This window comes from Amphiprion ocellaris, chromosome 8, assembly GCF_022539595.1.
Source record: "Amphiprion ocellaris isolate individual 3 ecotype Okinawa chromosome 8, ASM2253959v1, whole genome shotgun sequence".
NCBI lineage: Eukaryota > Metazoa > Chordata > Actinopteri > Pomacentridae > Amphiprion > Amphiprion ocellaris.
In genome coordinates this window covers 25,239,568-25,253,831 of record NC_072773.1, presented here as the reverse complement: position 1 = coordinate 25,253,831, position 14,264 = coordinate 25,239,568, and the positions used below count along the sequence as shown (strand labels likewise).

The 14,264-nt window shown below is 40.6% G+C and overlaps 1 protein-coding gene across 1 annotated transcript in view; it reads left to right on the top strand.

Moving 5' to 3' along the window:
• Nucleotides 1-14,000, top strand: part of LOC111574184 (cadherin-4-like) — a 232,095-nt gene extending 218,095 nt beyond the window's left edge. Inside the window, exons 13-17 of the mRNA XM_023278621.3 lie at nt 3,576-3,815; nt 5,297-5,533; nt 7,264-7,403; nt 7,499-7,663; nt 9,771-14,000. Coding sequence (XP_023134389.2) covers nt 3,576-3,815; nt 5,297-5,533; nt 7,264-7,403; nt 7,499-7,663; nt 9,771-9,977 — 989 coding nt within the window. The 3' untranslated portion in view covers nt 9,978-14,000. The remainder of the gene's footprint in view (nt 1-3,575; nt 3,816-5,296; nt 5,534-7,263; nt 7,404-7,498; nt 7,664-9,770) is intronic.
• Nucleotides 14,001-14,264: the final 264 nt, after the last annotated feature.

Genomic DNA, 14,264 nt, shown 5'->3' with positions numbered 1-14,264 from the left:
CGAGCTTAACCAAGCACACACTCAATCACAGCAAACAAATAAGTTCCCTTTTTTCCCCCAAGTACAAGTGACTGTATTTTCTCAAGTAAAAAAACAAAAACAAAAAAAACAAAAGCGAATGCTATTCCCCCTCCCAAATTGCCTTATCTGTAACGTGCAGTGCACTGGTGTGTTTACCTGAATTTGAGCTGGCTTTGAAACATTGGTGTATTTATAGGTGTTAGCATGTGTGAATGCACTCATTTGCAGCACATTTGTGGGAGCATGTTTGTGTGTGTGTGTGTGTGTGCGTTTCTGTGCAGTTATTTGTGGTGACTGGCAGTGTCGGGCACCGAGACGCTGTGTGGATGGTGAGGAAGAAGCTGCAGGATTAGAGGTTAACATGCTCCTGTTGTTTGGGCCTTTTCGCTCCCTGTAATTTCCTGGCCTTCTTTATAATTACTATATTTTACCAATTTCCTTGAATAACCTATCATTTTTTCTTGGCCTGAACTTTGTAAAGTGCACAGTTTAGACAGGCATGTTACTACCTACTAGGTTGGTCTGCTAGCAGCTCAGGTTATGTGTGCGTCTGCTTATTTGTGTGCATCAGTGTGACTGCGGGTGTTGCTGGAGTGCCAGATGTCACAACATGAGAGGGATTATGGTAAGAAGTACTGTGAGACAGTAAGGATAGTAGGATGGGACATGGAGAGGTGGTGACAGCATGGTGAGAAGTCTACTTTTTATGCCACCCCCCCCTCCCCTCGAGAAATTCTGACTGCCTCAGACCCCTCTGACACATTTTCCTTTTAAAACACCTATGGTATTGTTTATGTTTATGTGCTCTTCAAAGAGCATATGGTAAGCTTGCCACAAGTCTTTTCACCATGCCTTGCATCTCTCATCCACCATCAAAAAAAGGGAGTTAATACAAATCCTTTTGAGGAATTTACACAAACATAATTATTTATTTAGCTGGTTAAAACCCACATAATTCTCCTATCAGCTGTGGCAAGCTGCTTCCACATGTCTCCCATACATGGCTGGGATTAACAAACCGGCAGAATGGGAAATCCTCTGTGTGTGTGTGCAAGTGTGTTTGAACCTGTGTGTTTATGAACCACGTGTTTTTACGGTGCAGCATGTACATGTGTTAAATTGGAATTCCATATTGTACGTTAAGCTGTGTCTGTATAGCATGTGCAAAAAAAAAAAAAAAATATATATATATATATATATATATATATATATATATATATATATATATATATATATATATATATATATATATATATATATATATATATATATATATATATATATATATATATATATATATATAAAAAGCCACCAGCGTAAAACTGTTGGATAATGTTTAATTAGTGACAATCACATGAGATTGGCCTTTTAAAAAAAAAAAACTTGGAAATGTGTGTTTAAAGCTTTCAGAAACTGTTTTGTTTTATTTTTATTATAACTTTTGGCTGTTGTTGTTGTTATTCAAGATTTTTTATGGAACCTGGTGTGTATGGCTTACAAAAGGGTGTGATTTATAACTTATGTAATGATAATATAAATGATGATGTCTTTGTAGTTTACCTAAAGAAAATGATGTGTTGTCACAGTGACAAAACGCAGAGTTTTGAGTTCATACTATCAAGACCTCGAACTAAAAGTAGTTTTCCCACCCTTATGCGATAATGAGGGTGTCATTTAAAAATTTTACACTGTTAATCTGATGTTATATTTTCTTTTAACAACTTATTGCATTAACAGCTTTTTTACATTTTGTTCGGCAACATTTCTATCATGTTACCTGCTCTTTTGGTCTCACTGTGCAGTTGTGCAACCGTTTTAAGCCTCCAAATTTTTTTCAACTGTGAGCAGACTCACTTCCGGGGGCCCCTGTTTTCAACTGTGTTTTACTCTTCTGGTGGTGAATGTCTTGCTCTGTTGCCACATTTAATTGGCAGATCTGTAAGCTTTGCATAAATCTCTGTAAATTACATCGTCCTTATCTCATCCCAGAGATGGGCCCTGGGGTCGTTTGATTCCATGCGATGGCTCAGCCGGTGGGGCATGACAAGGAAATGACTCGTAATTGGAGGCAGCTAAGGGTCGTCACCCCCTGACACACACTCAATAAACAGCTCTGAGCTTTATACTGGCTAAGCTTCCCTTTTTTTCCGATTTTTCTGTGCCACATTTTCATACTTCACTTACGTATTCATGCATTCTTCTCTCTGCTCAGATATCTCGCTCCCTGATTGTTTGAAGTGTCTATTTTCTATTCCCAATTCTCTATAAATATTGTTGTTGATGGTCTGTTGCTGTGTTCAATCAATGCAAAGAGTTCGGGATTGCGTCTGCAGATGCATGTGTGAGTGTCTCTGTGTGCACCAGTGCATGTTATTGCAGTCCAGGGTTGACAGTATTGTGGTTTAACCAGCACCTGCAATGGGATGCCCACAGTAGCATCACTCCAGATTTCTACAATTGCTTTAACAGTTTCCACAGACTTATGGACTCAGGTGTAAGGCCTCGAGCTATTAATTTCACCTCTTTAATAGTTGTCTGATGAGCCACATCTGCACATCTGTGTAAAATGTTATTGCTACTAAAGCTGTGTACAGATATATTAAACCAGTACAGCTGTAATAGCTGTTTGTTCAGCAGACTCTGAAAGCAAATAAACTCAGTATTGAACAGGTAACAAAAATTATCTTCTTGCTAAATCTAACACACTTCAAATTTTGTATATTGCCTCTGTTGAATAAATGACATAAATTATGTGACAGGCTGTTATCGCATGCACTGCTACGACCGCCAGAAGTTCAGGTAACAATATAGGAATCAGGGGCTCTGGAGATCTTCTTAATGGTCATGAAAGCAGAGTAAATCATTTTCAAGAGCGCTCGATTATCTGTGAACAAGGAGGTAATTTGTGTCCAGTATGCGTGCAATGGAGATTTCCTCTTAACATATAAGCACATATGCAGACAATGTGTGTTTTAACAGGGACTTAAGCGACTGTGTATGTCATAGTGGAGGACTGTATGCAGTGAGACGATCCTGCTACCTTTCAGAAATACATTGTTAATATTGCAAGCAGACGTGCCTTTATGTCCAAACTCATAGATGACTCGCGTAGTATTGTGTGAATGCACACAGACAAGGACTTGTTTGATTGTGTTACAGTCATCATTATTGTACCTAGGCCCTCTCCAGGCGATTGGATGTGCTGTGCCTGCATCTGGATCGACTGTGATGGGTTTGATTTGGCTGTAAGGCTAAAAGAGGAATTGGAAAGCACAACTGTCAAAAGTATTTCTGTCAACGGTGGAAATTCTCCTCCAGCTCTAAAGTATCCCTACCTCTAACATCATCATTGTGAATGAACAATGCTCCTTTCACCTCCCCTCTTTCCTTTTTTGTATTTCTCTTTTTATCCCTTTTCATTATTTCCCTCTCCTCTGTCAGCCTTCAGCTCCTCTCTCTTCCCTCTCAATCGTCCCTTTCACTGCACACATCTTCTCTTGTCATCTTTTCCTCCTGTCATGATATTATTTTTTCTTCCCTCCTCCTGCTCCCAGGCTCCCCTGCTGCCAGCGGCACCGGCACACTGCAGATCTATCTGATAGATATTAATGACAACCCCCCAGCCCTCATACCAAAGGAGTCTCAGATCTGTGAGAGGATCAACAAGAACGTCAACGGTGTCAACATCACTGCCGCTGATGCTGACACGGACCCCAACGCTGGACCTTTCGTCTTCGAGCTGCCCAACTTTCCCACCAGCATCCGACGCAACTGGACGATTTCTCGGCTCAGCGGTGAGGAAGTGTCACTGTAGAAGTGAAATGAAAAAGGAAAAATCTGATGTTTTCGATATGTAACAAAACTTAGTAAAGCTCTAGTCCACATCGTCAGCCACCACTATTTAATCCCTTAACATCTAACTCATTTTAACTAAAAAAAGACCAAAAGCTTACAAGTATTTTGCCTATTGGACTCAACTAAAAATAGTGTCAAGTACATAGTTATTTAACTTGCATGATTCCCTAGAGGAAAAGGTAAAAATGTGCTGTTCTTCTGTGTGACACTATTTGAATTGTGAGGGTTTGTGCTATTAAATTATGACTATGAATGGGCTGATTTAAAATACAGTGGCTGACTTTTTACATGGCCAATATTTAGTATATTTCTTGTAATCATACATCTGTTGTCCAAATTTACAATTTTTTAGTTCAAATTAAAAAGATAAATAAATTACTTTTTTTATTTGGACGAGTGAAAACCTTCTTTAAAAAGTAAATAAATCATATGAGGGATAAGAATATAAACACTCCAAGGCAGAAATGTCCCTATCAAATTATTTTGCCCCCTATCTGATGAGTCATTTAATATTTAGTATCTGCTGATACTGAGTGCCAATCCAGCACCATTTTCCTGACAATACACATTTCAAACACATTGATGTTAATAAACTCAATCCAATGTATAAGCTTGACAACTGAAGAAGGAAAATTTGGTTTTCTGCATCAGCTGTTCCTTAATGCTGTAGGCGGTCACTTACCTTGTTGTAAAGCTCCAGTAGCGCAATTTTTAAACTGTAGTATGGAATGTATAGGGTGTATCATAACTCCACAAGCTCCAAAAGACAAGTAAAAAAATGGATTCTGTATATGCACATCAGAAAACGTATTGTATATTGGCTATAGTACCTGGTTGTTTCACCAGGTGAGCCTTCTGAGGTGGTGGCCACTCGGACTAAGGACAGTTCAGTGTGGGCTAGCAGAGAGCACTGTTGGGCTTCAGCTTTAGCAATGGGCCACCATGACAAAGACTTCTGTGTTGCTTAATGGTCTCTGGCCAGATCTCACCAGTTTAAGACATACAGCGATCAAATAGAAGAGTTTTCCTTTGTCCCAGTGACATATGTACCTCAGCTGCCTTTGTGGCCAGCAGGCAGATGAGTCCCCCCACATAAAGAGCTGGGTTCTGCTCAAGGTTTCTTCCCTTTAAAAGGGAGTTTTTTCTTACCACTGTCACCTTATGGCTTGCTCTGTGGGTTCAGGCATATATATTGATCAATTACAAAATGCTTTGATCAGTCATGATTGCAGTCCTTGAGACTGGATCAGGACATTCTTACGCCAAGCTATCCAGTATATTGATATGTTTAAAACAAGCATTTTAATTAAGATTTTGCTCAAAATCTGTCATCATTTAGATAGAAAATTACTTTTGGAATAATAAATGTGACTCATAGTGATATCTCTTAACTTTTTTCTTTCCTCTTCACTCTACACAGGTGATTACGCCCGTCTGGGTCTGCGGTACCAGGTATATTTGGAGCCTGGAGTGTACGAGGTCCCTGTAATTGTGTCAGACTCGGGGAACCCTCCTTTGTCCAACAGGTCAGTCATCAAAGTGAAGGTGTGTCCCTGCGATGAAAACGGAGACTGCACCACTCTCGGGGCCGTGGCAGCCGCTGGCCTGGGAACCGGAGCCATCATCTCCATCCTCATCTGCATCATCATACTGCTCAGTGAGTTTGAGCTCTTCGTACTGCATTCAGTCCCTGACAGGTCGCTGCTCTCAAACATGTCCCAAACACACACATTTACAATGGAAAAAGTTCAAGTTGCCTGTGACTGGCTTAGGTTTGTCCTTCTTTCACAACAGTACCGTTCAGGGCACAGCCATTAAACATTCACCAGGCTGTAATACAACAACATGAGCAATAGTTTGTATAATTGATGACTGCCTCGACTGCTGGAATCCTCTCCAGCATCTTTGGACAAGGAGAGTTTTGTCTCCTTTTCCTGGCAGGGTAAATATCTGCTGGTATCTGTGTTGCCAGTGATTCATGTGACTGCCTTACTTTTTTCCTGTGTCCACATAGGCAAGTCCTATAGATAAATTCACCTGAAGCTGTAAGATGTTTACAAACATACCTTGAGATATTATATTGCATATGAGTCATCCATTATTTCATAAGGGCCGTAACTCCCAATTCAAGATTCGCAGTGAGACAGTTTCATAGCTTATTTGATAAAGTACAGCACATCAACTTTTAATATGTCTGCTCAGATATGACACAAAAACACCACACAAATAAGTTACATAAAAAACCCACACAAAACTATGAAAAAAAAACTCAAGCTATATCAATAAATGAAATATTCCTGAAAAAAAAATCTGAGAAACAGAGAGACTATCCTGGCAATTTCTGTTGAATAAAGCTTGAAGTCAAAAAGTTTGTATGCCTGCAGGTTTAATTCAGCATTTGCACAAATGGACACAAGCAGTTCAGAATGAGCTGAGTTTAATAAGAGAGACAAGTAAAAAAGGGGTTTTATACAGTCAAGGTTATTAGGACACAAGTTAGTCATTGTCCTTAGCTGATAGCCAAAACAGCATCCTTGAAGATGATATAACCTCTGGGTCCTCTTTACATATCATTCTCTTGCCCTTGCTTGGAGGTAGAACAAAGTTGACAGAGACACATTTAAGTGTTGCAGCAGTAAACTGAGGGTCCTGCGCAGGTCAAGCCTGTGGCAGGATCACGAGATTAGTCATAGTACAGATGTTACATGAGCATTACATTTATACGTGCAATGACTAAGCATTCTGAAGCATTTGATTTAGAAATTTCCATCACAAGACTAACAAGGCCTTCAAACTAGAGACCAAAAAAGGGTTGCGTGTCATGATTCATAGTACTGGCCTCTCGTCTGGCACTGCTATTGTGTGATCTGATAGGAAAAGGTTATGGTGGTTGTCTCTCGGTATCAAAATCACACACTTTTTAACCCAGCGGTTAATGTCAGAAAAACATGAGCGCAAGGTGTTGGGTCTTTTTGGTTCACACATTCATGTCCGCCTCAAGGAAGACTGTCTCGATCACTATCCTCAGGTCAGAAATTGTTTGTTCAGTCCTTTGGTTTACAGACAAACATCTGCAGTACTAATGACATTGCCGTCAGCATCAGATATTTTAACGCTAATTAGCATGTTACAGTGCTAGCATGCTTAACTAAGATGGTGAACATGGTAATTATACATTGACATTTTAGCATGCCAACTGCAGCTTTCAGCTCAAAGCTCTGCTGTGCCTAAAGACAAAGCTGCCAGTGAGGCTGTAACTCTTTCATTAATGAGCAAAGTGTAAAGTAGTGCCTCATTGTCAGTTGTTATTTTTTTTATGTTAGTTTTAATACAGGTTGTTGTAGCATATGCTAAAGGTTCATAACATTGTTGTGTGTATCACTGCAGGCATGGTGCTGTTGTTCGTGGTGTGGATCAAGCGCAGAGAAAAGGAGCGGCAGACGAAGCAGCTGCTTATTGACCCCGAGGACGATGTCAGAGACAACATCCTCAAATATGACGAGGAGGGAGGAGGAGAAGAGGACCAAGTGAGATCCTGAGAGACACACACATATATACAGTACATACTTTCAGTGTTGACCTCTGCCCTGCTCACATCTCTATAACCCTTGTGGCTGTGTAGGACTATGACCTGAGCCAGCTGCAGCAGCCCGACTCCCTAGAGCACATCATCAGCAAGCCGCCTGGTGTCCGCAGGGTGGATGAACGTCCCATCATCCCCGAGTCCCAGTACCCCATCAGACCTGTCGTGCCCCACCCTGGAGACATTGGGGACTTCATCCATGAGGTGAATTTATACACACAGACACACACCTACACACACACACACAGCAGCCACAAAAAGGCATTACATCCTGCATGCACAAGGGCTCAGCAGTCATTAGATTGTTTCTCCTGCAGTGAGCCGGCTTCTCACTTTCACTTTCCATCGATCTGACATTTAATGTGATTACTCATTTCTGGATGCTGTTCAATATGTAAAACTCTAGTATGGTGATGGGAACAACAAGTTTTGTTTTACTTTACAGCTACTCTCACTGTACCAGGTTTATTCACACACACACACACACACACACACACACACACACACACACCCAAACATGCACTGTCACGCACACAACTCTAACACCGACACACCGATGCGAGAAAATGCTGATTGACAGACTCGTGACAACACATTCACACTCGAGAGGTGTTGGCAGCTGTTCAGCTTTGATCCATCCAGCCTTGACTCTCTTTCTCCTTCCTCTCTCTCTCCCTTTTCATCTCTCTCTCTCTCTATCCCTCTCTTTTACACATGCACTTACCTGATCTCGCTCCAGCAGGCTGGTAAAACGCAAACACAGCAAACACATGGTGTTTTTGCCACACTCTGTACCCACAGGGGTTGAGGGTTTTTAGGTTTCTATCCATAGCATCTCTTTGTTATTTCACTGAAGTGGATGAAATCCATTCTCTTCACCTGCCTCACCTTCAGGTCAATGGTCCTAATTTGTCATTCTTAGAAAAGAGTGAAAGATTGAGCTTTAGTGGAAAACATAAAAAAATAACTCACATCTTATTCATGGACTTGTGGTTTTGATCACACTTCGAAAGAAAAAGATCCTAATGTATGTATCTATATACATCAAACATTAATTTATGCAGTTAGAGTGACGGCATGTAAAAGGGAAGCTTTGATCCAAAAACACATGCACTTGCACATCCTCTTCTACATGTAGTCCAGAATTTCAACCAACTGAGCTTTACAGAAAGAGTCGACCCTTATGAAGCTTGTAATGGTGGTTTAATGCAGCTATTTGTGTTGCACATCTGAACCCAAACATCTTTAAGATTTTACGTAAACTATGTACTTTTTGTGCAAAATTTTTCAAAGAATTTTGTAAATATTCAGTGTCAAAACTCTGGAGTAGTATTGAGTTACTATCTAATTATTTGCTGCTCTGCATTGTCAAGACCCCAAGTTTTAAGATGATGTATTTTCAGTAGTTTTCCTTGCATAGTACCGTACAAATTTGGAAAGTAGACAATAGTACTAATTATAATGCTAAAAAAAAACAAAACTGATCTATGCCTGTGACACCAGTGAGTCACAACAATTAAACTACCTGCCAAAACTGGTCTAACGTTTCATGACATGGGCAGGGAGTCCTGTGTTGTCTAGCACTGGGACATTATCAGCAGATCTTTTGGTCCTGTGAGTCATGTGTTGGATTATTTGTGGATCACAGTTGTCTCAGTGTGTTTTGTGGATGCCCAATTACACTGTCATCAGGGGAATTTAGAGACCAGGTTTTGTTCTTCAAGGGTAAGCGTGATCACTTCATGTGGCTCAGGTGGTAGAGCGGGTTGTCAACTAATTGCAAGGTTGGTGGTTCAATCCCCTCCACATGTTGAAGTGTCCTTGGGCAAGACACTGAACCTGAAGTTGCTCCCAAGGTGTAGACACTTTGCATGGAAGCCCTAGTGCCATTGGTGTGTGAATGAGCAGAACATTGTAAAGCGCTTTGGGTACCACTATAGTAGAGAGGCACTATATATGTGCAGACCATTTACCATTTATAATTTTGCAAAATATTATGCACTTTTATAGAATAAAGTTCCCACCCGTATGTACAGTAGGCAAAATTAACTCCGGCTACATGATTAAATGCCTGATAATAATTTAATTGTGCAGTACTGTACACACAAAAACACTATAAATGGGAACATTCTGTGCAATAAATTCCAATTTACAAGCAAAGGACAGTTTAATAGTTATGGAGATTACTTCTCATCAATAATAGATGCATGCAATGACTAAATCTTCAGTAATTTGTTGCTTCTTTATCACTCATCAACCTGCCTTATTTACATGTAATAAATGACCACTGCCTCCTTCCTGTCCGCTTCAGGGTCTGCGAGCGGCAGACAACGACCCCACAGCTCCTCCGTACGACTCCCTGCTGGTGTTTGACTACGAGGGCAGCGGCTCCACCGCCGGCTCCGTCAGCTCCCTCAACTCCTCCAGCACGGGGGACCAGGACTATGACTACCTCAACGACTGGGGCCCCCGCTTCAAGAAGCTGGCCGACATGTACGGAGGAGGGGATGATGATTAAATTTGTCCGGTCACACATGCACACGCACCCTCGTCCCGTCAGCTGGCCTGCCATGCTCTGTTCCACGGGGCTACTACCACCCTAACTGAACACACGTTAACTCTGACATGTTCACACTGACCAACTGACTGTCCAACCAACCAATCAAGTTACCCACCACAGAGGACCAGTGCCATGAGTCGGTTTCGGGTGCTCTTCTCAACCGTCTCCTGCTCTAAGCCTGTCTAAGACTGAAATGGAAGCTCTGATTCGCAGGCTTCTCGTAGTGTGCATTCTCAATCTCTTGTGCTTTTGTTTCATTTTAAGTTTCACCACTAGCTGTAGGTTTCAGTTACTTTTGTCAGATTTTTGTTTATGCTTAATTTTGTGTAGCTTTTTTCCCCCCTGTCCTCACTCCCCTTTGATTCAAGCTGTTCCCTATTCCTGAGGGTATTCTCTTTTCCCTCGCTGTCAGCCCCTGCCTGCCTCTCCGAAGAAGCTTTAGGTTGAGCTGCTTGTTTTGTCTGAGGCAAACAAAAAGGAAAATAAGAACAAGAACATAGATATGAAAGTTCTACCTGCGCGGAGAACCCTGGTTTATTCTTTCTTGAACTTGAATTACTTAGAACAGAAGCACTGTTGTTTAAAAAGTGCCTTCAGTGGTGCGTATTTTAGCAGACTCCCGCTAACTCAGGATTGGTTGCCATTTTCTGGGCTCACAGGCCCCCATAGGACCCCTGACCCTTTAATCCAGACCTCCCTTGTCATTTCTCCCGTCCTGCTGGGCTGTGGTAGCTGCGGGAGATGTCAGTGCTGGTTTCAGAGGAGCAGTGACTGGTTTACGAGGGCGCTTTATGTAGACGGACTGTATATAGGCCTACAGTGTGTCTGTAAGTTATGGACAAATCATTAACTTTTCAAGTCAGGCATATCTGTGCTCCTAAATAACAGCCAACTTGAATGTGGTTACCGAAATCACAAAAACACATAATGGGACTGTCTTAGAGAAGAAATGCATTGTGTCTCCTTGTTTATTGTGGCTTCAATAGCAGCTGTGTTTGTTTTGAGCTCTCTGTGTTCGAACCTAAAACTTAATAGGTTCTAATTTTAAGTCCTATGTGTTACAGTATCTCTATAATTTTATCGTGTATGAAGTGCAATGAGGGTTATTTAAGGAGACTTTGCCTTTAAGAGTATTAAGGTCTGCATGTGTATTCCAACACCCAAAGGTTAATTAACATGACACCAGTTATTGTGTGTTAAAAGTGTCACCAAAACTATATAAACTGTTCAAATATGAAGGAGAAGAAGGCACTAAAAGACTTGAAATAGCTCTGATAATGTCATATACAGAATTGTGAGCTCACACGAGTCCCTTTCTCTCTTTGTTTTCTTTTGTTGATTCCCTGTTGTTTCTCGACCAACTTTTAAGATACAAACTTCAGTGCTGGTCCCTGTCACAGAAACTGGGGGGAATTGAGCCTCAGCCAGGGACTTAGCGCCTTCGCAATCTGTCTCTCTTCAGGCAGCATTTCATTCATCGGAAATTTTCTCCTGAAATTTTTTGGCTTCTAGTTCAAGAGGTTTTGAAAAGAAGTTGGAGCAAAGAAGTCTGTATGAAGTTCTGCACTTTATCAAAGCAGAAAAGCAAAACTAAAAGCTTCAGTAATAATGCTTTCTCCAAGACAGACATTTTGAAAGACAGTTTTGTTGTGACTTAATGAAAAAGCAGCACTACCCGTGGGCTTTTGTGATCACATTTCAGGCCCCCGGAACTGCGTACAGAGAACTGGGGGGGGCTTTCGTCTGTCTATTAAATTATTTAAATATGCAAAACATTTCACAGAGGGACCAGGGAGATTCTGGTGAATGACAGAAAGATTTAATCATTCCTTATCTCCTGAATGCCCATTGAAACACTCGTCAGTGGTGGCTAGCTTAAAGTTGATGCGGATAGACTAGATCTTTTATTAATTATGAATTAATTAATTTGCTCCATTGTGATGAATGCTTGGAGGGAATCTCCATAACGATGTTCTTCAGAAGATGTGATGAAAAGGATCCACCACTTGTACTCTTCTCTCTCCTGCTGCTTCTCAACTGTTCCTGACTGTTCGGGGATAAAAATGATCTTCAATTTTAATAAACGGCAATGCAAATGGTAAAAATAATTCCAATGTGAAAAAGTAAGTTTACTTTCAGAGGGGATAGAAAGGAACTGACTTGTGATGAGATAAATGGGAAATTTTAGCTGTTAAGTACAAATGAAAAGAAGTAAAGATGAGAGGGTGTTTGAACTAGAAACAATTAAAAGAACATCAAAGTGTAATTAATAAGGTTAACAGGGTAGCAATCTGTAGATTTAGATTCATGGCTAGATGGCTGTAAATTGCCCCTTGCATTGTAGAACCTGAAAGTGGCGATATTCAGGACAGCTGTCAGCTCAGACACAAAGAGAAGGAGTTTCTTACCACAGCTTACTGCTGGATAAGCTCTTATCTATGCGACTCCTTCTCAGCCTACAGAATATCCTCACAAAATAAACACAGCTGTTACTTTCTGCTATTTGTGATTATTTCTGACATAAATGTTGTATATACAGAAGCTTTTTTATACATTTGGTGACTTGATTTATCTGTTTCTGTGTGGTCTTTTTTTCCTGCTATCATTTTGTTTCAAACAAATACTTGGTAAATTCTATTTCACAAAAAGCCATGTGCATTTAAGAGAATCGATGGGATTCTGTATGAGCTTACAGCCATATTCATGTCGCTGTTCAAGTTTTGCTTCATCTTGGTGAAAACGTTCCACATCAGACCAACTTGTACAGTCCACCACACACTCACTCCTCTAGGCCTTACTGTATATATGTGAGTGTTCTATATTATATGAGCTCGTTCAGCGTTGTTCTAATTCAGCTGCGGAGTTGCGACATTACTGACGGCCATCCGGTGTTCACAGCATTAAGACATGCTTCATGGAACGAGACATTCAGGCCATATTCAGGGCCGAACAGAACCGGAGGCCCCGCACACACTTTACACAAGGTAACTGACCTTTATAACTGTGTCATGCGTACATACATAATGCAATGCCATTATGATACTGAATGTTATCAATGACTCACAACTACACAGCAGCTAATCATCAGTGGAATTGGCCAGATTTGACAGTCCATTTAAATGCAATTTGTAAAGAGAAATGAGGGAAGATTTATCATTACTTGTTTCGTCCACTTGTCTTATTGACTTTCCCTTTCTAAAATGAGGGAAGAATTAGCAAATGAGAATGAAGGAAGAACTATTGCACTGCTGTAGTCCAAGCCTGACTTCTGCCTGGCTCTTCTACCAGTCTGGTGTTAGTTAAAGGATATTTGGTCTCACTCTGGACACTGCCTGACCATGGACACGTACATGACGGGAGCCTCCAATAGAAGCCAAACTTTTGTCCTGCTATGGCCGGAATCTCAAAAACAGACAGCAGTGTTTCATATGAGTTCTCCGAATATTATTCAAGTCCAAGTGTACATAGTGTAGTATTTGCTCGAAGCTAAACAAAGTTAGACAAACTGTAACTGTACAATTGGAGCTTTATGCATGTGTCTTTTTATAATGGACAGATGAGTTCTGTTACAGTAATCATACAACATTTCAAAAAGTGTCGCAGCCCGCATGACGGAGGCTGCAGTCCAGAAGGGATTCTGGTGTACCATACTCGCATAGCTTCAAATGGAGGAGAAAAAAAAATGAAAAAATTATTGCACAGTTATTGAGTCAAAGACTTTTTTTGTAAATTGTCAACAGCACAAATATTTTGTATTGTTGTTTGTACCATTTTGTAAAAAAAAAAATAAGAAAAAAAAGAAAAAAAGGGACGAAGTCTGTTGTTTCAAGCGTGTGTTTATAGTGCCACTGCAATCTTGGTTTCCAAATACCGTACAGTACATGCGCAGCCTTGCAGATCAACCTTGTAATATAGACGCTGAGCTGGAGATTCCCTGTCAGCACCATGTGTTATAAATAAAATTTCCCCTCCTTGTAAGAACACTGGCTTCTGTCTTTTCTGTCACCTGCAGATTCCTGCAAGCAGTGCCTTTTTCTTCACACTTGTATTATTTTTTTAATGCAGTAATGACACATAAGAAGCCCTTTATTTTGACCTTAAATTTTAAACTGAAAAGCATTTGTCACATTTAATGCCAATTTAGTTTTTTTTCCCTTTCATTCTGCACTGGACTGCGTCTTTCCAGGAGAAACGGATAGAAAAGGTGTATGAATTTGCAGTGACTGTGATTAAGAACACTGTCTA